At 31.4% G+C, this 22,996-nt stretch overlaps 1 protein-coding gene across 3 annotated transcripts in view; it reads right to left on the reverse strand.

Moving 5' to 3' along the window:
• Positions 1 to 1,090: 1,090 nt before the first annotated feature.
• FAM204A (family with sequence similarity 204 member A) overlaps positions 1,091 to 22,996 on the reverse strand; it is a 37,612-nt gene continuing 15,706 nt past the window's right edge. For all 3 annotated transcript variants that reach the window (XR_012487079.1, XM_074295722.1, XM_074295723.1), the window contains 3 exons: positions 20,559 to 20,648; positions 2,253 to 2,359; positions 1,091 to 1,974 (listed from right to left, as the gene is read on the reverse strand). Coding sequence is in view for 2 of the 3 variants with exons in the window: in XM_074295722.1 (XP_074151823.1) it covers positions 1,923 to 1,974; positions 2,253 to 2,359; positions 20,559 to 20,648 (249 nt within the window). In the remaining variant the exon portion in view is untranslated. The remainder of the gene's footprint in view (positions 1,975 to 2,252; positions 2,360 to 20,558; positions 20,649 to 22,996) is intronic.

Raw genomic sequence — 22,996 nt, forward strand, 5'->3', positions numbered from 1 at the left:
TCTTATTTTTCTAAGATGAATTATAAAACTAGCTAAAAGATCTTATGAAACTTAATTTTCTCAATGAATCATCATAACTTACATGGACAACAGAATTTTTATGACCCCAAACAACAATGAACCCTTTTCCCCCCTAACATTAATGGCCATAATGTAAAAACATACTTAGTGCTCTGGATAGTAGAGATATATTTCATTGTACAACTGTTCAGAAAAAGTTATGTAAAAACAAAATCATACTGAATACAAACTACCATGCAATCTAAAAGAACACTGGACTGGCAGTAGGTAAGCCCTTAGTTCTAGTCCAGGTTCTGCTACTGACTGACTGACTCTGTGGCTTTGGCCACGTCATGTCTCTGAGGCTTATTATCTGTAATACAAGACAAAAATCTTCAGCTCTGATTTAAAAAAAAAAATCTTTTCAGATATAATGTACTAAAAATACATATCTTTTAAAAAGTCATATTTTTATTCCTAAAAGCACACCCACACACCGTCTCCTTGAAAATTTCATGTATATTTGGCTTTCAATTCATATTTATATTCACATAAAGAGTGTGAGTTTGGTTTTTCATAGTATGAACTGTGTATAATCCCAGAGATGGTTTGGTTTAAGATTAGATATTTTATTTAGGATTATTTGGTCTCAGATGACAACATTAGCTGATGACAATGGTGATAAACTCTTCTCCACCTCTGAGAGTTGAAACCAACACAGTGATATGATCTTTTCTTTTGGAAAATTTGATGTAAGAATAACACCTATCTGTGGAATGGCTTATATGCTCTCAACAAGATATTTTGATGTTCATTTTAGAATTCTGCAATGTTAGCATATTTTCAGATTGTATGTCATTACAGGTAAGGTTACCTTTCAAGATTTCCACTCTCCAAAATAATTGTGTGTGTGTAAACAAAAGGAAAAAAGAATGGAAATAATCCAAACTATATATTTAAAGAATTTAAAATATTGTATTTCAATTAATATCAAAATAATTATTTATCAATAATCAAATTGCACGACTGATATGCTATCTAAGAAAACATTAAAATTCAAAGAATCATAGGAATAAAAGAGACAATGAGATATGAATAGCCTATGTTTATTCTCAGGAAGAATTAAACCAAAGCAAACTGTATGATACTTTCCATCCTCAAAGCTATTTAAAATTGACTTTTACCAGATAGTCATGAGAAAAAAAAAGAAAACCCAATTTTCTAGGAAAAAATATTTAGACAAAATATCACTTGCATTAAAATTGAATGCTTCTTGACTGATCTGGTTGTATCTTCTTAGATATATTTATGATTTACTACTAAATCGTTATTTAAAAAAATAAAACCCATGAGGATAGTTTATGACCATAAATATTTTAAGTTACATGGATATCAATAGCTAAATATTCATCAAACAGTAAAAAACAAATAATTTTTGCTGTATATAAATATATTTCTCCAATATTAGTGAATTCCTTCAAGGCTATTATAGTAAGCTTGTGCAAGACTTGCTAACAGAGAATATGTGTTCTGACCACCAAACCAACCATGCTTGGAAGAAAGCTGTCAGAAGATAAAATTTGGCCACAGCAATTCAAAAACACTCTTTTCTATGGTACAAATTGAGGTTTCAATATGAACCAATAGCAATTATATCCATGTATCAATGATTTCATTAATACTTTAAATACTGATGTATGTACATATTACATTCCTTATATTTTTTCCTTAACTATATTCTCATATTTATTAAGAAAATCTAATTTTAAAAACAAAATAAGATACATTTTCTTAAAAGACTGAAAAATTATGTGTAACTGACTCACTAATTTGACATTACTATTCCTAACTGGAATTTAGCTGGCTTCCTTTAAACAGTAAAATACCAAGGGTTTTTTTGTTTTTCAAGGATGAGGGCCTAGTTACATATATCCCATGTTGCTTTTGGTTTCCCATCTCTTCTTTGCTTCAAATCTAAAACAAAAAATACAAATCACCAATTCATTATTAAGGTAAATACTTAAAATATTTTTAACATATGATGAAATGAAATGAAATTTGTTTTAATATTTCAAATACTTCACCAACTACAAAGGAAAGTAAAGCTTCTATATTTAAAGTGATAAAATTGAGGCAAAGATATTTTTAAAAATAAATCAAGATTATAGGAGTACAGTAAAAACACTCGCAATATTTGTGTGATTTGCAAGGCTATAATACTAAATTACAACCTGAATCTTAAAGTGACTCACCCCCATGCAAGTTTCTTCTTTTTTCGAATATCCTGTGAAGTTTTAGAATTTTTTTTAGCTTTTACAAAGTTGCGGCATGCAACAGCTTTAGCAATTTTTACCCCAAGCTAAAAGAAAGCAAAGAAAAAACAAATAAACATGATAGTTAATATTAAGAGTTACTTTTAATCTAACTAGAATTCAATTAATTAAAACCTGAGTATAAAAGAAGAGATCAATTTCTACATTTTAGGGATGCTTGTGGCTCTGAAAACATTTATACAGATAATAGCATTTAGTTCTTAATTCATTCTTTCCATGGTAATCAAATAAAGTATAAAGTAAAGATGAAAAGTATTAACTTTCCAATACAGAACCTTATTTGTATCAGGTTAACCTTTGTACCACATTCTGCATCCAACATTGTTTTTCCCTTCTTTTTTTTGTTGTTCATGTTTTCTTATTCAGGCTACAAAGATTTCTTTCCTTACTTTGAACCAAGTATATACAACATATTTGTATCTAATTATGTATTATTTTATATTGGTTTCTTATTGTTTCATGTATATATCACCCAAATCAAAATAAAAGCTTCTCATAGGTACAAGAACTTTTTATCTTGTATACTTCACAAAGTCTACTATAGTCCTAGTTATTGGAAATGCTTGAGTGATGGTATAATATACACATTTATATATAATAGTATGGCATATCAAAGCTTCTTAAATTATGGGGCGTAACTCATATGATGTCACATTACCGCATAGGGGAGTTGCAAAAAATTTAGCAACAATAAAAAGTATCAAATATTCCACTAAGATTTAATTCTTTATGTAAAAAATAAACAAGCACATCCATTTCAGTAGTAGACAAATTTGCTTTTATCTTTAAAATTATATATACCAAAGAACTAAAAATAAAATAAATTTCTTTAAGGTTTATTATTTATTATTTCTTTAAGTATTATTATTTATTAATGTTTGAAATGTACAGCTATGTTTTATATATACTTATATACCTGGAATTGCATAAAAATTCCTCAGGTAAAAAGAGGTAATGAGGAGAAAAGTTTAAGAAGCTCTGTTATGAGTAATAAAACATAACACTTTCAGCATCACCACATATACAGACATAATATATGTTACTATACTAATTATATATATTATAAGACAGATACAAAAGAGATGAGATAAAATGAAATACTTGATACTGGAGTCAAAAGGTAACCTCTGGATTTACTGGGGGCGGGGGAGAGGTTTACATAATCAAGACTTACATTTTAGGAAAATAACTGGCAATTATGGGGAAGATGGATTATAATCAGGAGGAGCATAAGATAAAGAACAATTAAAAAGCTATTTCATAAATAAGAGATGATGATGGTCTGAACTAGGGTTATAACTGTATGAGAGGAGAGAAGAGGATATGTTAGAGATAAAAATGATAAGGTTTTACAATTGCATGGATACACAGAATAAGAATGAGTAAGGGATTGAGGCTAAAGCCAAGATTAAGAATCTGGATGCCTAGGATAAAGGTGGTAGAGTCAATAGGATTGGGTTAAATTTTGGAGGAAAAGATCAGCAACCCACCTTAATTTTCTGCTTTATTTATGTGACTCAATTTATCCTACAAGAATCAAAAAATCAGCCAGGGTCCCAGAACACAGAGTTCATCTCTCGGGGAAGACGGGGTGTGAAGATGGGAAGAGGTAAATAGGAAGGTGAGAATTTTATTTAAGCAGCAACTAATGAAAGTGTTTAGGCTGAAACTGGGTTATAATTACTCTGAGGGGTACCCTAAGAAAGGAAAGAGGTTGGGGACTTGTAGAACCACTCAGAAGGAGCAAAATACAAATGCTAGCCCACAATGGAACAAGTGCCTGCTACAGTTGGGTTGGAAAAAGTCCTAAAACTGACTATAACAGGAAGAGTGGGATGCAATCTACCATTCTGCCCTTTGATTTATTACTCCCCTTTCTCCAGCCTTTCCCCAAACTGCTCATCTCTCACTCTTTGGAGACCACTGATATTAGGTTACTCATACAGTTTTCTTCTTTAGAATATACAGGTGGACCAAAATCATTTTAACATACAGCTTTTTAAACTGATATTCATAAAAGGAAATCCAAGTATTGATGATAACACCCATAAAAAGATAAGAATTTTCAGCACAAAGTTGGTGAAATATAATCGCAAGACAACAATATTACAACCAAAATAAGAAAAGCAAAATTTAGTTAACACTAGATGGCAAAGCCACAGAACAAAGAAAAAAAAAAAATTCTCATTTAAGCTAAATACAGTATTTATTCAAAATTCTAAATCAATACTATAGGACCTAATATAGGTGCTAACTTTTAGTTAAAATAAAGCCAAACTCTACAGTAATGTCCTTGAATGATTTTCATAAGAAAAATTATTGATGATTATCTTCAGAAGTCCTTTGAATTTTTTGCTCTATTTTTATTTTCCTGTTCTTGGCAGACCCCAACATTTAAATCACCAAAAAGGTAGTTACAATTTTAAATAACTAGAAGGTCTTTGGTACAATAGCTAGCTAACAGAAAGGAAACTTCAGAAGAATTTTGTGGTCTAGTTTATGGTTAAGTTATTTTACTACCACTAAAAAGTTATACTCATTTCCTAATGAAAAGCTCTCATAACCTTGGTGAAAGGAGCTCAAACTTATACTTACTAAACTAGCTACTGTGACCTGACTAGAGCTTGCCATCTGAGTTTTTAAGATTTATAATTGTCACTTTCATGTGTAAGGCTTACACAAAATCATGAGGTTTTTCTTTTTCTTTCTTTTTTTAATTTGGATTTCATTCCACTGAACTCTAATGAAACTTCAGTATATTCTACTGTTTTGCTGAAATCCTTGTGGGCACTGAATAACTAGTAGTGATACTACCCTACAAAAAAAAATTTCTATCATACAACCAAATCTAGCTTATAATTTGTGTACTTAAAAAAGCTACATAATTTTATCCACTAATACCATTTGCCATCAACAGTCTAATGAAATTCTTTTCTAAAAGTATTATAAATTAAGATATAGCTCAATACCAACATTTTAATTGACAGAAATTTCTCAATCTACATTATCTAGACCATGAACAGACAAACCAGAGTACATATGACTATGTCAGAACATGCAGTTATTTGATTTAAATTTGATCTTGACATGGTCTTATGCTCTAAACAATTTACATTAAACCCAATCCAGGATGATACTTCACCTAAAGACTTAAAAGTACATACTCTTTAAGACAAATTTGCTTAAAATAATACATTATAATGCATTAAACAAGTATTGGCACGAGAGGACTCCATCATTTTATGAATTATATAAATACAAGAAATTGACTGGGTACACAGACAATGCATTCAAACAGTTCTGTTCCTTTAAAAAGATCAACTTTTTAACTGCATTTTACCTGAGTTAGTTTAAACACAATATTCTGCGTCTAACAAACACTTTTAAAAAAACAAAAACAAACAAAACAAAACAAAAAAGGCCTGCTGTCACTTTTCATAAGATATAATGACAAATCTATTTGGCTGGTAAAGGTAATGAAAAATCAGGGTATCACTTATTTCTCTGCACACTGAAAAGAATGTTTTAGAATTAGAAAGGTAAAAGATCCTCTGTGGAACAGTCTAAGGAGAAAACATTTTATCAGACAAGACGACCAAGTTCTAATTTTCAGCCCATGAGAAGAGATGCAATATGACAATATTACAAATAAATATTTTGTGCAGAACTGAGGATTCACCTATACCTCTAACACTTGTACCTTTATGCCCCAACCTAAAAATTTCACAAAAGCTTAGTCAAAGGCTTTTATATTAAAAACTGTTTCAGGTCATTAGACAACTCAATAGCAATACAAGGTAAAAATAAATAAGAAAATATGAATTAAAATATACATAAAAATGTTTTGTGTAGCTAAAGTATCAGCATTTTCCATATAGAACATCCAATATTTTGCTGCATTTTAATTAAGGTGTCTAAACATTATCACAAAGAACTGCAAATTGGTCAGAGCACGCAGTAAGGAAAATTAAGCTCTAAAGGCTTTTTATCACCATATTTCAGGAACCAAGGGTGTAAAATGTTCTAATTTGGGATATATTAAAAGCCATAAAAGGTCTTTCAAAAAGATTAATGGTACTTTGCTTGGATTTAAGATAAGGGCTTTAGCTGGTTGGAAAAGCAGGGCCCTGGCTAGACCCTTGAGGCATTCATCTTTACAGCCACTTGGAAGATTTGTAAAAGCGTCTGCATAACCTCAAGCAAACGCACTGCGACATTTTTTTAATTCCTTTCAATTTTACAGGTTTAGAGTGTGTAAATCATTTTGGGTAGTAAAACACATATAATGGCTCATCCTTGTAACATAGTATATAGATTTTTAAAAGACAAACTTTAAAAATCAAATGAGTTTCTCTGTAAAATATTGCTATTATAAAGTTTGCTGATAATCATGTGAAGCATCTGACTTGAACAGCTTAATCTAGCATAGCTGTAAACTTCTTATCCATTTCAGAAAATATTTTACTCATCTCAAAATTACTACCTTGTAACTAACAGATTTATGAATCTCCCCATCCTCTCCACTTCCATAGCTTTTGGACACTTTTGAGGCACTTATTTAAAAATACCAATTATCATACTTTAACTTTTCATGGAATAATAGGTCTCTATGAAAAATATTTATGCCATTCTCTTTTGTTCTTTAATTAAATGAAAACAGATGTTTTCTGAAGTAAAGCGGAACCATTACTGGAGCACTTAAAGTGTTAAGGTCTTTAATTTTTATATCAGTTTGGTCTACAATTCCTGATTGTCTTTACTCAAGCTCAACATTAATGTCAAGCAAGTTACCTAGGAGACGAAAGAGATCAAAGAGACAAAAAACCCTCAAATGTCTGATTAATCAAGCCTGCAAACAGCTTATTTCTTTTAGCCTGCATGCAAGTATGAAAATGAGATTCTGGGAGCCGAACATTGTGCAGATTTGTTCATTCTTATCAGAACAAAGCCAGCGGCAGCTTATTTCATGGATCATTGGCACTGTCATCAGTGCTACACAGAACGGGTGACAGCTCCTCATTTTGAGGCTTGAACAAAATTAGCAAAAAGTCGGCACAAATTAGCCTCTCATCTTTTTAGTAATATGACATTATTCATTTACTTTTTATCCAATTTTTAATTTTTTCTTTGTCAGCTATCCCTTTCTAGTGTTTCCTGCATGGCATCATAAAATGCTTTCTAAAAACAGGCAGAAAATAGCTGAAGTTGAAAAAAAATTATAATATAAAGTTCAAGGCAGCAAGAATGGAAAAACATTTCCAGTGACTTATAACATTATATTTTCTGCAACTTTCAAAACTTTGAACAAATATTGATGTATTTAATTTGGAATATTATTTAGTTAAGGGCTTTTAAATGCAATTAAGAGGCAGCTTATAATACAGGATAAAATGTAATACATTCACAATGCATTTCAACCATTTCATAATTTCATAAAATATGTATTATGCTAAACTGAGGATATGTTAAATATTCACATTGATCTTATCAATCTATGGACATCTATGAGATGTCCCAACATTTTAAGTTATTAAATAAATATAAAGGAATCCATCCTCTTAAGCAGCAATTTTGATGGAATCATTAGCTCCCTTGTTACAGAATGTAACTTAATTTCATTATGGGATCATGTATGCATACACAAGTATATGTGTTTTACACCAACAATTTTATAACAATCACTCAAAATAAACCATTTGTATTTCAAAATGCATTCCAGTGGTTTGAGTGTTAAAAAAAATATATGTATGTATATATATATATATATATATATAAATCACTCAGTTAAATGATTTATGAAATGCCAAGTCTATGTGGTTTTTGAAATGGAAACAGTACACTTTCAATCATGTACTCAACATTGAATTCACTGGGTAATACTTTGTATAGCATCTATATTAATTATGGTTATGAAGACTTGAAATTATATGTATACATCATCATGCTTCAGCAGAGGGAGAAAAGATGTTTTATTATTTAAGTCACTATTAGATACAGACCTTTATATTCAAGCAAATTCTATTCATAAGGGAGAAAAAAGCACTAAAAAAATTAACCATAAGCTGTTAGATGCTTTACACAGTCCCCTTATAAGAAAGACAGTTTTTAAAAAAAGAACTGTAGTACTGTTTTCAGCAATTTCTTTATCTCTGTTCTTCTAAGTAAGAAAGCTTATTAACAAGCTTTGAACTTAAAATCACATTTACAATAATGTGCCATCAACAGTTTTATAAGCTAATTAGAAAAAGATTAATTAATGACTGGCTGCTAATAAAATGGCAATCATGAAGAAAGAAACCAAGGGTGCTAAGCTTCAACTACCACCAATTAAGAGCTAATTACAAACAAATTATATATGTGTTTTGCTGTGGGCTTTAATTTACTAAAATGGTTTTAATTAAAAGAGAAAACATGCTGATTAATTGAACTGCAGAAAAAATCTACAGTATAAACTGTGCTTTGTCTGTCTCTTTAATTAGACTTGTAACATCTGAAATCTTTTTTTTTTTTTTTTTAAGGTTTGTTAAAAGCACAGATAAACATAATTAAAAGAGAGCATAAGGAATGCCATTCTAGGTGATCACCCAATCATACACCAAAGGTTAGAAGAAAACATTTTTGATAAAAGGAGGTATTTTCAAGCATACCTTAAAAGCCTGAGAAAAAGACTTATCCTTAACTAAAAGTGTAAATTTAAAAAAATATTATAATGCTCTAACTTTTGTACTATGAAATTAAATTTCTTAAGCAGAGATTAAAAACCCTTTAAACTGGATTGTAAAGGAATGCAACCGAGAACATCCCTTACCTGAATACACTCATATTACTCTGTATTTGCTGTGCTAAAAGATCATCTTCTAATCGAATAATAGAGATCTCTGTAGGACTTGATGGACCTGCTATATATGCTCAAGAAAGAAGAAACCCAAAAGTGAAAAATGAAATAATCTTTTATGAGCCTCCTGTCCAATGATCATACTACAAAATAACTAATAGATGAACACTTATATTAAGAAGCACTGACAATGATCAAGTCATGATCAAGTCAAATATAAAGTGATTTGGTGTAAGATGTTTTACATAAACACACACCTTATAACTCTATCCTACAGGGATGATGAAGATTCTGGCCAATGAAAAGCTTATCCTCCAGCTTCTTCTCAGTTTCCCCCAATTTACTAGGTTCATCCTCATCCAATGCTCATTAACACACCTAAAAGAAGCTATTACATTTTATTCCTTAATAAAAATTAAAATAAACATTGAAGAACAGCACCCATTTTTAAAACAGATTACATTTCATAAAAATAAGAAGTGAAATGCATCTCAGCAGGGTAATTAAAGATTATCTAATAAGCCTGTATATTTATATATATAAAAATCTTTAAAAACTTAACCTTTTACCTTAAAAGCAATTTAAATAGAATATTCATTAGCATGATTATAATTTGCAACATAGTTTGCTTTCCCACTTTAAATACTGCATCTGTATAGTTATTTTACTCTTAATGTATTTTGTAGTATTTGTTCAATTTTAAGTGGTGAGAAATCATAATTGTTAAGAAATAAGATATGATATTCATTTTAATTTTAGAGATTACAAAAATTTGATAATAATTCACTGGAATATGCTGTTCTGTTTCATACACACACACACACACACACACACACACACACACACACACACACACACACAATATTTTACCCTGGAAATACCAGTTTATCAGTATATTATTACATATAGGAAATATTCATTAAAGAAAGACGGAGAAAGTAATTTGCTACTTAAATTTTAGGACAAAAGGCATCAAACAAAATAATACACACTAGCTTCACTGAAATACTGAAATGACTAAAATTTCTCTTATTTTTTCAGCTTCTCTTAAGCCCAGTCCTAAAAAATGACTACTTTAGAAATATCACTTACTAAAACACCAAAAGCACCTTCACAATTAATCATTTTAATATATTCCTCTTTAGAAGAATTAACAATACTTCAAAAAAATGTTAACTCTGTGCTGGCAATACTACTAAAGTACTTTGACAGGTAAACATAATGTCACAATTGTTTTATTATTTAGGAAGTTTTTAACTTTCATGTTAAGATAATGAAATATCAACATTAAACTAAGAAAAGAAACAAAAGATGTGCATTAACCAGAATATTCTCAGGGTTTCTTTTCACCTGCAGAATAGTAGTGCATCTCTCTTTTTCTCTGTGTGTGTGTGTATGTATATCCTTAACAAAATTAACCTTCTTCAGAGAGGAGTAACTTACATGCTAAGATAAAATTCCATAGCTTTACTTGGACACTTCAAATCAGACCACTTCCACAGTTAAGAAGTTATTCTAATAATGATGTATGATAGTCAAGCTAGTCTGAAAATAAATCATTTGTCCAAAACTTCAGAGCATTTAATTCACTCAAGTATTAAAAATGTGACCTAATCATGCTGAGCTTAAGGACAAAAATGTTTTTCTGATCCTATTTAAAATTAAAAGGTCAGCATTACTAGCTTTACCCATGAAGTTTACTACTGAAGAAAATACATTCTGGCAAAGTAAAAATAATAGACTCAAACTTATTTCTATTTCCCCAGATATATTTTTAAAATCAATGACAATAACTCAATTCTTTTAATATAATTTATTCTTGAGATACCTAGGGTATTCCTAAACAAATATTTTGCACTATAGAAAAAAGGCTGGGAATTTTATCATTAAATATATGGGGGAGGAAGTCATTGCCTTAGGTACTCATTTATATAAGTTCAAGCAATGAGCTTTAAAATATGAAATACTTTCTCATATCTTTTTCTTTAATCAAAGGCTTTCAGCTCAGGCACAGATGGCAGTGGATTACAAGAGAGAGTATCTCAAGTATGAATATTAATACTTTGTAAAATGTAAAAGGAGCAAAAAAGCTACTCTTCCCAGTACGCACAGGAATATTACCTATTTACAGTAATTTACATTTACATAATGTAATTACTATTTACATAATACACAAGTTTATATATATATATTTTAAATAGTGAATTAAGTTTAGCTACTGCTCTGATTAAATGCTTTTTATTGCAGTATCTATAGAATGGCATTAAATAAAGTATGTGGTATAATCTAAATAAACTTTAAGGAAGTTCACAGACAGTAAGCCAGAGACGGGGTTGTTTATGTGATAAACTATTATATTCTCTCTTTAGTCATTCTATTTCTAACACTACTAGTTAAACTGAAATCAATCTTAGCAGTACATTAACTTATTGGAGGTGTGACTCATTTGATGATAGAAACTCACTGTTATGTTGCCAAATAGAAAGCTGGTTTTGATCTACAACAGGCTGACATGAAGAAGCCAAGAGAAAAATTTTGCTTCCAAATGTGCTATTCAACCTAACTGGTTTCTTCTTTTTAATTAAATCTAGTATTTGAGAGATTTTAAAGTACTGAATTCTCATTGGCTATTCAATTTAAAGACAGTTTTATGTCTAAAAAAACATCAAGGGAAAAAATTTCAAAGTCAGGTTTTACTAGAATAATTCTTGCTACCCATAATGGAAAGTGCCACAACAATATGAGATCAAAACAATTAGGTATGCAATAGTTAAAACAAACTAAAACAAAAACAAAAAACAAACCCCTCAGGATCCTTAAAAATTAAGAGTGGTTCAATATGTATGACAAACAAAAGAACATAGCCATATATTCACCTCTGCATATTCTCTCTATCCACACTCTTCCCCTTTCCAAAACAAAAAATATTTTTAATATAAATGATAACCGAAAAATATCCTACAATGTAAAAAAACAAAACAGAAAAACCTTTCTACACTACAACCAGGTCCTCAAATGTGTGAACTTGATTTTGACCCATTCCCTCAAACCAGATGATGAACATCCCAATATCATCATGAATTTTAATGGACTTTCATCTGGGGGGCAAAATATTTCTTGTGATATCACAATGATAGCACACTAATGGGCATTATTTTGACAAACCATGTTTTTCAGGATACGTTTTCAAGGGCTATTCTTTGCTATGGAATTATTTGGGGCTTCATTTTTTTCAATGCTGATGCAGCTCTATTGCTTTCACAAGCTTATAAATGTTATACATCAAAAATTAGTTTCACTTATTATGGTAGGAAAAGGCTTGAAGAACTCTCGGATCTCTGCCTCACAGCCCAGGCTTTATCAGTCGACCCCAGTCATTGCTCATGAAAAAGAAAATGGTACTGATTAAAAACCAATATACCTGATTTCCAAAAAGACACCCACACCAAGTGCAAATATATTCTATTCTAAAAAGGCTATTGTCTTAAACACACAATTATTAATGTTTCAAAATCCCAACCTTAATATTCATTAAGGAAAGTAAGAAAAATGAAGTCTTTAACTATGTATACAACAATAATTCAATCTTGATTACTTTAGTTATTCCTCATGAGTACTTAATTAACATGGCATCAGCATCTTTTCCATGTCTGTTTCAGACCAACAACAAACATTTTCCAGATGTTTTTCCACTTATCCATGGAAAACTTACAGAGCTCAAATTATGTGAACTCAAAAAATGTTTTTTAAAAAATTAGAATTCTTTAATCAAAAAACCGAATAAATTGAATTTACTTTTGAGAACAAAGTGTTATATTTGTGTGAAGGAGAAAAAGCAATTTTGAAAAAAATCTTTACAATCCTTATATGTGAATTTCAGAGGATGAAAAGTATCAAGTGTTGCAAAAGCAATCCTATTTGTCATAAACCATGCCAAGAAAGTAATGCCTTTTAAACTAAACATATTTATGAAGAGTGAAAATATCTAGTCAATAACATACAATTCCCATTTTAAAAGCAGTATAAATAAATACTTTTAACTTCAAGAGAACAAAAAACTATAGTTGAAAATAATAACTTTCAGAAAACTTTTAAATTTGTCAATGAGAGATGCTTAGTTCCATCAGAAAAATATCTATTAAAAGTCTGTTTAAGCTTGCAAGAATTTAAAAAAAGTTATTCAATAATTCATGCCTTCAATCAGGTTATGTCCTAATAGGAGGATGGGAGAATGAAGAAAAAGAACATGTACACATTGGGGAAAAAAAAAAAATTTGTGGAAAATATTAAATGAGGAAAAAGGACTACCACAAGATGATGGAAGGTTTCCCATTGCAGGTCACACATGAGCTAAATCTTAAACGAAAATAAATATATTGTGAGAGGGAAGAATGAGAGCTGACTGTACAAATGCCCAGAAGGCAAATTTTAAAACTCAAAGAGTCCAGTGTGAATGTCCCTAAGAGTGCACAGAGACAATGTGAAAAAATAGAATAATAGAAAGGTACATTACAACTGAGATAAGGATATTAAATACCAATCTAAGAAATTCACATTTTGCTTTATATGCAATAGGGAACCTCTAAAAGTTATCGATCAGTGACAATGATCAGATTTTGTACTTTAAGATAATTTTGACAGCTACAGGGAGGTCAGATTTGATAGGGAATAGAAAATAAATGCCAAGAACCCAATTAGGAAGCTATTACAATAGTCTAGATTAGTGGGGTCAAAATGAAACAAAAACAGCTCCCTGCTAGCAGCATAATGATTTAGAAAACTACAAATTTGCATTATCTATGTTGCATTGTTTTATTTTAACATTCTGTTTAACATTTTTAATCTTTGGACCTAAGACAACTTTTATAGACCACTGGCTATTTTCAAACTGCCACCTCAGAGTTTAACACTTCTAGTTTAGACAATGAAGGCATGAACCACATAATTCCCACTCAATGTAAACCATTTTATGGTATGTATATTGTAATATCTGGCTCTGGAATCAAAGAAAAGGGTTTGACTCTTACTCTTCTTAATTGTGTGACCCTGGGCAAGTCATCTGATCTCTTTAGGCCTCAGTTTCCACTTCTATAAAATGAAAAGATAAGAGAAGATGATCCACAATGACCTTTAAAAACCATTTTTCATCTCTAGATCCCAAGATTCTATGATTATACTTTTATGAATGTAGCTAGACATTTGGATGAAAAATGGGTTTATGAGACAAGATGATAAATCTTTATTTAAACTTGCTGAATTTGAGATGTTGCTGGAGCATTTAGGTAGAAATGGGCAAACTGATAAAATTGGCTTTGGAAATCAAATACAGATTTAGGGTTTGTTGGTATAGAGCTAACAGCTAATGGAAATTGAGGAAGAATGCAGATAAGGATTCTTGGAGTCTCTGAAATATTTTTTTTCCCAAAAAATTCTGATATCTATTTTAATATAATCAATTTCCTTTGCAATCCAATCTATCTTATTTTATGCACAATTTTCTGTGAAAGGGTAAATAGGTTATCAAAGAGGTTCATAAAATAAAAAGCTCCTAATGTACAGAAATGAAAGATGATTAATGGCACTCACTGCCTTGAGAGACATTTATGCTTTTTTCAGAAGGTAGAATAACTCCTGTGAGGGAAGGTGATTAGGGAAGGAGAACTAGATGATATATTAGCAAGAAGACCAAAGCAATAGGAGAACCAGGACCTGATCAAGAATGAAGTCTGAGAAAAGACCATTAAAATTTAACAATTAAAAATCATTGGTAAACTTGAAATTGTAAAGAACAGTGGGGTCAGAAGACAAATTGTAAGAGGCTGTTGAGAAATACTGAATGGTGAGGAAGGATATGTATCAAGAATAACTGACTCTTTTTAGGTGGCTGGTTGTAAAGATCTTATAAAATACAAATTATTTATTAAAATTTGTAACTAAAATTAATATTTACTAAAAATATAAAATATTTTTAAAATCTTATAAGATATCTGTTTGAAGGAATGACAGATGAAAGTTTGAAGGAGGTAACACAGAACTGGGTATGTTTGCACCTAGGAGGTAATAAAAAAGGGAAAAAGATGAAGGAGTGATAATAAAGAAGAGTTACATAGCCAGTAAATGTCTGAGGTCAGATATGAACTTGGATCTTCCTGACTTCAAGGCCAGTGCTCTATCTACTCTGCCATCTTAACTGCCCTCTCAGAGGCATAAATATAGATTGCAAAGTAGTTCTAAAGAACAAGGTAGAAAACAAGGAAAGAGTGCTACATTTGAAATCAGATGACATGAGTCCAAATCCAAATTTATGATGATTTCTATGACATTGGGCAAATCACAATCTTTCTGGGTCTTTTTTTGCTTGTCTGAAAAAAAGAGTGGGTTAGTCTATATTGATCTTTAAGGTCCCTTTTCAGTTATAATCCCTATAATGCTGTTGTACAAATGGGAATGGAAATGAAAAAATAGCTGCAAAAACAAGAGAAGCTGGTAAGTAGAGGGCTGAGTACAAGCCATAGAGAGGCAGATATTTAGACTTGACATTTAAAAAAAAAAAAAAAAAAAAGCTCACAAATAACTAAAACTGCCTCCAAACTGAAATAGAATACCTTGAAAGCTAGTGGGCTATCCTTCATTAGTATGTTGCAAACAAAAGCCATATGATCAAAACTGTCAAGGATGTGGAAGAAAAGTCTCTTCTTCAGATATATGCTGAGGTAGATTATTTCTAAGTTCCATTACAAATCTAAAATTCTGTGACATACAGAGTGTTAATGCTTACAATTGCACTAAGACTTCTGGAGCACTCTCTCTTAAAATATCACGACCAATTTAGTATTTAATGTCAAAAACTGCTTCATTATACTACTTCAAAATTATTAATTTTTAATCATGTAAATATATATGATATATAATTTAAGCAATAAATTATAATACAAATGTTATATTTTATATATATATATGTGTGTATATATATATATATATATATATATATATATATATATATATATATATATATATATGTAAATAAAAGAGCCTAAGGTAAATCTAACATTGGTTTCTGATTACTGAATTGTAAAGGAAAAGAGAAAGGGAATAAGTATTTACATATAATATCTATTCTGTGTCAGGTACTGTGCTAAGCACTTTACAAATACTATCTCATGTGACCCTCTTCAAGGTGATGATTGTTTACAGTTGAAGAAACTGAGAGGGAGGTTCAGTGACTTGCCTAGGGCCACACAGCTACTAATTATCTGAACACAAGTATTCCTAACTCCAGAGTGAGTACTCTATCTACTGTGCCACCTAGTCACCATTTGAAGACAGGGACAATCTATTTTTCATATTTCTAGGTCCCTCCAAGCCAAATATATCTTTCTTATATCCCAATGATATAAGTTGGGCACTTCATTTTGTGAACCCTAAGATACATTTACTTATTATTCAATTGCAACAACCTGAACTTTCATTCCACCTCAGTTGTGCCCATGGATGGTGATATAGTTTGCTTTTATAAATGCTTTCTTTACATCCCATAAGACAGGTTTCATTGTCATATCTAAGTCTTTTATCTGACCATAATTACCTGTTTCTTCTATGAATATCCTCACCACTAAATCTAAACTATCCTCTACCCCTCCCTCACTGCACTCTCTCTTTCTTGGGCCATCTCCCCTAATCTAGCTTGTCTCTCCCTTTAAATTCTTATCCCTTTAGTTAATAGTCATTACCCTCTACATGGAGATTTTTCATTGCATTTTATCCACTTTCTCTATCCTAGGCTACATAATACCTCTGCAGAAGGTTGGTTATACAACTACTAAATGAGCTCTACTATAATTTTACATTATCCAGTCTCAACTAGACCCTCATTATCCCAGTCTTTTACATTTCTCTGATAGATTTTTAACATCCCCCAAAGCACTTGTACAAAACCTTTTCTCAAAAGTCATCTTCCCCATTCACTCCCTCATTATTTCATCCTCAACAGAGAATCTTGCTTCAAATTTTACTGAAAAACTTAGGCAGTCTCAAGTTCCCTTCCATACCCAAATCCACACTTCAGCTACTCTTCATTAAAAAAAAAGAAATTATTGGCATCTTTTGTTTTTACATAACTTGGATTTCCCAAAGGTATCCTCTGTTCTCCTCTTCCCCACAAAGCCATTATTTTTTTTTTCCACTACTTATAATAAAGAATAAAAAAGAGGAGGGAAAGTTCAGTAAAACTAACCAACATATTGAAAACCCCTAGTGTTACCATCTCTCAATCTTCTCCTTTGTTTTCACCTAAGAGGAGGAGGTTTCAGGCACTCCTCCCTGACAAAAACCCCTCTACATGTTCCCTGGGTTCCATTTCCCGTTTCTCATAGAAACTCATCTCTTCCACAATCCCTTCTCTCCTCCCCCAATTTCTGCCTTTCTGTGTCAACTGGCTTGTTCTTTCCTGCTTCTACCAAGATGCTGGCATCACTTGCCCTTTAAAAAGCCCTTATTTCCCCTCCCCATCAGGTGATCATTTTCTTTATCTGATCCCTTTCCCAGATCAATTCCAACAATGTGCTGCCTACACTTAATGGCTCCACTTTCTCATCTTCTACTCACTTCTCACCATCTGGCTTCCAACTCCATTCCTTAGCTGAAATGGATTTCTTTAAGATCTTCAATGACCTAATGATGCTAGGTTCCATGAGCTTCTTTCCAGTCTGTATCCTCCTCTTTGAACCACTATTTTCCTACTGGATATATTCTCTCTTTCCAGGTTTATATGACTCTGCTCTGTCCAGGTTCTCACTTGTCACAAGATCATCTAAGTTCCTCTCCTCCCATTTGGATGTGCCCGCAGGCCTCTATCATGTGTTCTTTCTCCACTCTGTGTTCAGATTCCAAATGCCATTTTTATACATGTTACACTCAAATTTACATCTTGAGTACTCAACTGTATTTTCAAACCTGCATTTGCAACTGGTTATCTCCAACTGGATGTCCAAAAACAATCTCAAACTCTACCTTTCCCCATAAAAGCACTTACCCTTCTAACATACCTATTTAATATTGACAATTCCACCATTCCTCTAGTCATCTAGTTAGCAATTTAAAACTCTTTATTGATTTTTATTCACTATATCCTATTAGTTGCCAAGTTTTTTCAATTGAACTTCCACATTTCTCAGACCTATCCCACTTTCTCACCTCCAATAGCCATCAACCTAGTTTTAATTCTCATAAGCTCATACCTACCCTACTGTATTTACCTAACGAGTTTCTGTGATTTCACTCTTTTCCCTTTCTGATTCATCCTTCAGAATGTTACAATTTAATATTCCTAAAGCACAAGTTAATTCAAGTCATTTCATTGCTCCAAAAGCTACAATGACTCTCCACTGCCAAAGGATAAATATAACCTCTTCTGTGGCATTTGCAGTCCTTTACAATGGAACTCCAGCCTACCTTTCCAGCTAGATTACATATTATTTTCCAATTCATACATTCTACAAACCAAACTTGACTTCTTGCTAATCCATTGTAATCTTGATCTAAATGGGAAGCTATTTATCCCCTATTAGTAAGTATTCACCTTACAAATAATGTAAGAAAGAATGTTAAAACTCTCCCTGCTGCTAAACACTTCTGCCCAAGCCTTTCCTTACTTGATATAGAAGCAGAGTCCTTGAAACAGGTTCTAAGATACCAAGCTGCAGAAGCTCCTTGAAATGGAATTCAGGACTCACATATAAGTTTTTCACAATGTCAGAAGACCTCACCCCAATATTTATATTTTTTCTCTATTAAAAAAAACACATTTTAAGTTTCTAACAGTTGAACTATAAATGAACTTTTAGAATAAAACTAATTTTTAAAAAGAGAGTCACCTGCGGTATTTCCCAAATTACTATGCAAACTACAAAATCAATAGCTCACTTTCTTTTACAATTCTAAATCTATGCTTCATTGTCATAGGAAACCCCTCTAGTGAGGCAAAGCAAAAATTTATTAACTTGCCTGACACTATGAAGTTAAATGATTTGTCAATTGTCAAAGAGCTAAATATTCATCAGAGCAGAATTTGAACCTGAGTTTTCTAGATTCCATGGGTTTACCTACCAGGACACTATCTATTCTTTTGAGCTAAAATTTACTGAAGGCCTAACAGGTATGTACAATATATAAGATGCTATTTAAAATAATTTTCTCAAAAGAATAACCCAATGGGAAAAAAAAAGGAAAATAAACCAATGAATATTTTTTTAAAATTTAAATATAAAAATGGGTAAAAACAGATTGATTAAATTATCATTATATTCAAATTATATGCAGTACCCAGTGAAGTCAAACTGTAAGCATCTCAAAAGATAAAAGATAAAACATAACAATAAACTAATTATATATCTTAATAGAACAACTGGTTTAGGCAGAAAAATGTTTTTAAAACTGTTGTTAATAAATCTGAGATTATATATCAAAAATACAACCCTTTTCCCCCAAAAGAGAAGTTGCTTAAAATGATCAAGATACTCCCGTAATTAGCCTTCATTGTTTCCTTAAGAGTTCAGTGATTCAATGAAAAGCAGGAGAAAAAAGAATTCAAGTATCTATATCTGCTGAGCCCAACACCAATAAGGGTAGCTACTCCAGAACCAAAAATAAAATAAAGCTCCAACAATCAATGTTGGTTTTAAAGCACAGTATAGTGTGATAGTTACTAAATGAAATTTTGGTTATTAAATTTCCATTTAGAAAATGAACAGAATGAAAAGGTGAAGTATAATATTTTCTATAAATCATGTACCATGCTAGTTTGTAGAGGAAGACAAATATTGGCTTAGCTTTCTTCCCCCACTAAATCTATCAATCCACTGGATGTCACATAAACATAGCCCAAGAGGGTGGCAAACAGGTAAACCTGTCATTTAGTATGCTACAAATAAGACATAATAATTTAGCTATTTTGCAAGTATATTTTTAAATGCTTAAAAAAAAAAAAAAAAAAAAGAGTTATATAGAAAGCTGCCAGATCGCATGTGGTCTTTACTCTTGATAAGTCAGCAACCCCTATTTGTGACCTTGCCTATCATATCGTTAGAAAGAGAGCAAGCTGCTTTTCCTCCTACAATGAAAGTTAAATGGGGTTAAAGAAGCAAATGGGAAAGGAAGACTAACCTTTTGGTCATGCAGGGAAAAAAGATCTACTTGCTTATGGGATTATGAGGAAAGAATCATTTCAGAAATAAAGATTTAGCACAAAATGATCTAAAAACATAACTATAATAACATAATTCTACATTTCAAAATAAAGAACTATAGGCTGAATGACTGTACTGAAAATGTTAACTATATATTCTTATAAAATATTTTTAAAATCAACATAAGTTTAAAAAATTTTTAATTACCTCTCGAGTAGCTAATCTATTACTGAGTTCTTCTGCCTTTTCAAAATTCCCTTCAGCCACAGATTCATCGATGCGTACTTCAAGGCCTGACTAGAAAGAAAACAAATTTTAAATTAGTCATTATTAATAATGAAGCTATCTATGAAACAGAAATGTTTCTTTCTGGGAAATTATTTAATCTTCCTAAGAAAAATTACTTTTTTTTTTTTTACTAGATGAAGATATTTGATAAAATATTTCTATACAAAGTTGAAGATATTTAATGAAAGAACTATACATACAGTTTCATGGAACTAAAACACTAAAATACATGTCGATATAATTGAAGATCTATAAACAAGTACTAGACAAGTGAATTGTACTGTATACAAAGTAATAGCAATGTTCAGGGATGACCAATTGTGGATGACTTTGCTATTCTCAGTAGTATAATCACTGATGGTTACTCTAAAGCAGGGGGGTTCTCAAACTATGGCCCGAGGGCCAGATGCAGCCTGCCGGGTTATGGCAAATGGGTTGAGGAGTGGAGACAGAGTGTGAAGTTTTGTTTTTACTATAGTCCGGCCCTCCAACAGTCTGAGGGACAGTGAACTGTCCCCCTATTTAAAAAGTTTGAGGACCATTGCTCTAAAGGACTTATGATGAAAAATCCTATCCATACCCAAAGAAGGAATTGATTATATCCAAATACAGATCAAAGCACTCTCTCTCTCTCTTTCCCTCCATCTCTCTCTCCCTTCCTTGCTCTATCTTTCCCCACCCTTTATCTCTTCTCCCTTAATTTTTCTTGAGGGTTTTTATTTTCATTAGGGTAGAAGACATGTTTTTTTTTTTTTCCTCTACAACTTGAATTCTATGGAAATGCTTTGCTTAAGTTCACAAGTGGCTTCTTAATTGTGGGTGGGGATAAGGGAGAGAACTTAGAAATCAAAATCTTAAAAACAAATGTAAAAAAAATGTTTTGAATGTAACTGGGGAAAAATATTAAACAATAATGTTTATTTTTTTAAAAAAGTGCTTGAATACATTAGTTCCACCTCATCCACAGTTGCTATAATAAAAACACACATACACATATATGTATTACACATAATATTTTTATACCTGTCAACAATTTATCACTAGATATGATTTACTTCACCTATTTTGATCTCTTTGACATTTTTAGACTGTTTAATACTTTCTTTTAGAGTTCTCAATCTTTTAAATGAAATGCTGATTTATTAAGCAGGTGTGATTGAAAAAGTACTAGATTTACAAGACTTAGAATGCAAGTCTTGGCTTCACCACTGTTTAGCTGTATGATTTTAGTCACAACTTCTCTGAGACTAAGTATCTCCATGTTAAATATGACTAATAGTTATACTACTTTGTCCCAAAGGATTGTTGTTTATACTTGTCTGTGTTCAGGCTGTAGTCATGCCATACCTCACCAACTAAAATGTAAACTCCTTCAGGGTAAAGGACAGGGTCACTCCTTATATTTCCAGCACCTAGTACATCTTGTACATAGTAAACCTTAATAAATGCTTGTTGAAGTTAAATGAAAAATGGTTATAAATCAATTTATAAACCATAAAGAGCTCCATGTAAGTCATAAAACTGCTATTTTTATTGTAGCCCACAAATGAAGTCCTACATAATGCCACTTTTAAGACTATTACTAAGTTATATTAAGTAGTTAGGTAAGAAGAAAAATTGTTTCTTCCTAATCTCTATTCAAACAAGACTGTAAAAATTACTACCAATTATCTCCCATAAAAAAGTAAATCTCAATTCAGAATATAAATATGCAAATAAAGGTTAGTTAAGTGATCATTAATAATACTTCAACTGCATTAAATAAAAAATTTTAAGCACCAACTGTGTACAGAGATTTATATTAAGCAATGAGGAACCTATAAAGTTTGGATAAAATAGTTTCTGATTTTACGGAGCTAGTAAAGGAATCCTCATAAAAAATATCATAATCCTCATAAATTATGATATAACATATATAAATATGTTAGAAAGCATGAAAATAAGGAGATTAAGGTAAAAGTGAATCACCCAAGGTCAAACAGATAGAAGGGATTGAGAACTAGATGTTCAGAGACAAAGTCTAATAATCTTTCTCTCACAAGTGGCTTCTCTACATCAAGTAATGAAAAAGTGTAATCACTATCTTCCAGGATCCTAACAGTCAATGGAGGCTTCATTAAGAAAGAGTCCTTGAATTCAATTTTAAAGGAATTTTTAAAAGTTAAATGAAATTCTAGACATACACTAATTCTTAGGGACTCAAAAGCAAAGTTGGGGTGGGGAAAGGTAAGAGGAAATAAATGGCAAAGCATAGTTCAGGAAGATAAAGGGAAGCCAAAAAACTTGCATATTATACAGAAGTATCAGCATTATATCATGAATACTTCTGTAATTATCATGTAAGCAGCAAATGACAC

The sequence above is a fragment of the Sminthopsis crassicaudata genome, chromosome 2 (assembly GCF_048593235.1).
Source record: "Sminthopsis crassicaudata isolate SCR6 chromosome 2, ASM4859323v1, whole genome shotgun sequence".
In the NCBI taxonomy this organism is placed as follows: domain Eukaryota; kingdom Metazoa; phylum Chordata; class Mammalia; order Dasyuromorphia; family Dasyuridae; genus Sminthopsis; species Sminthopsis crassicaudata.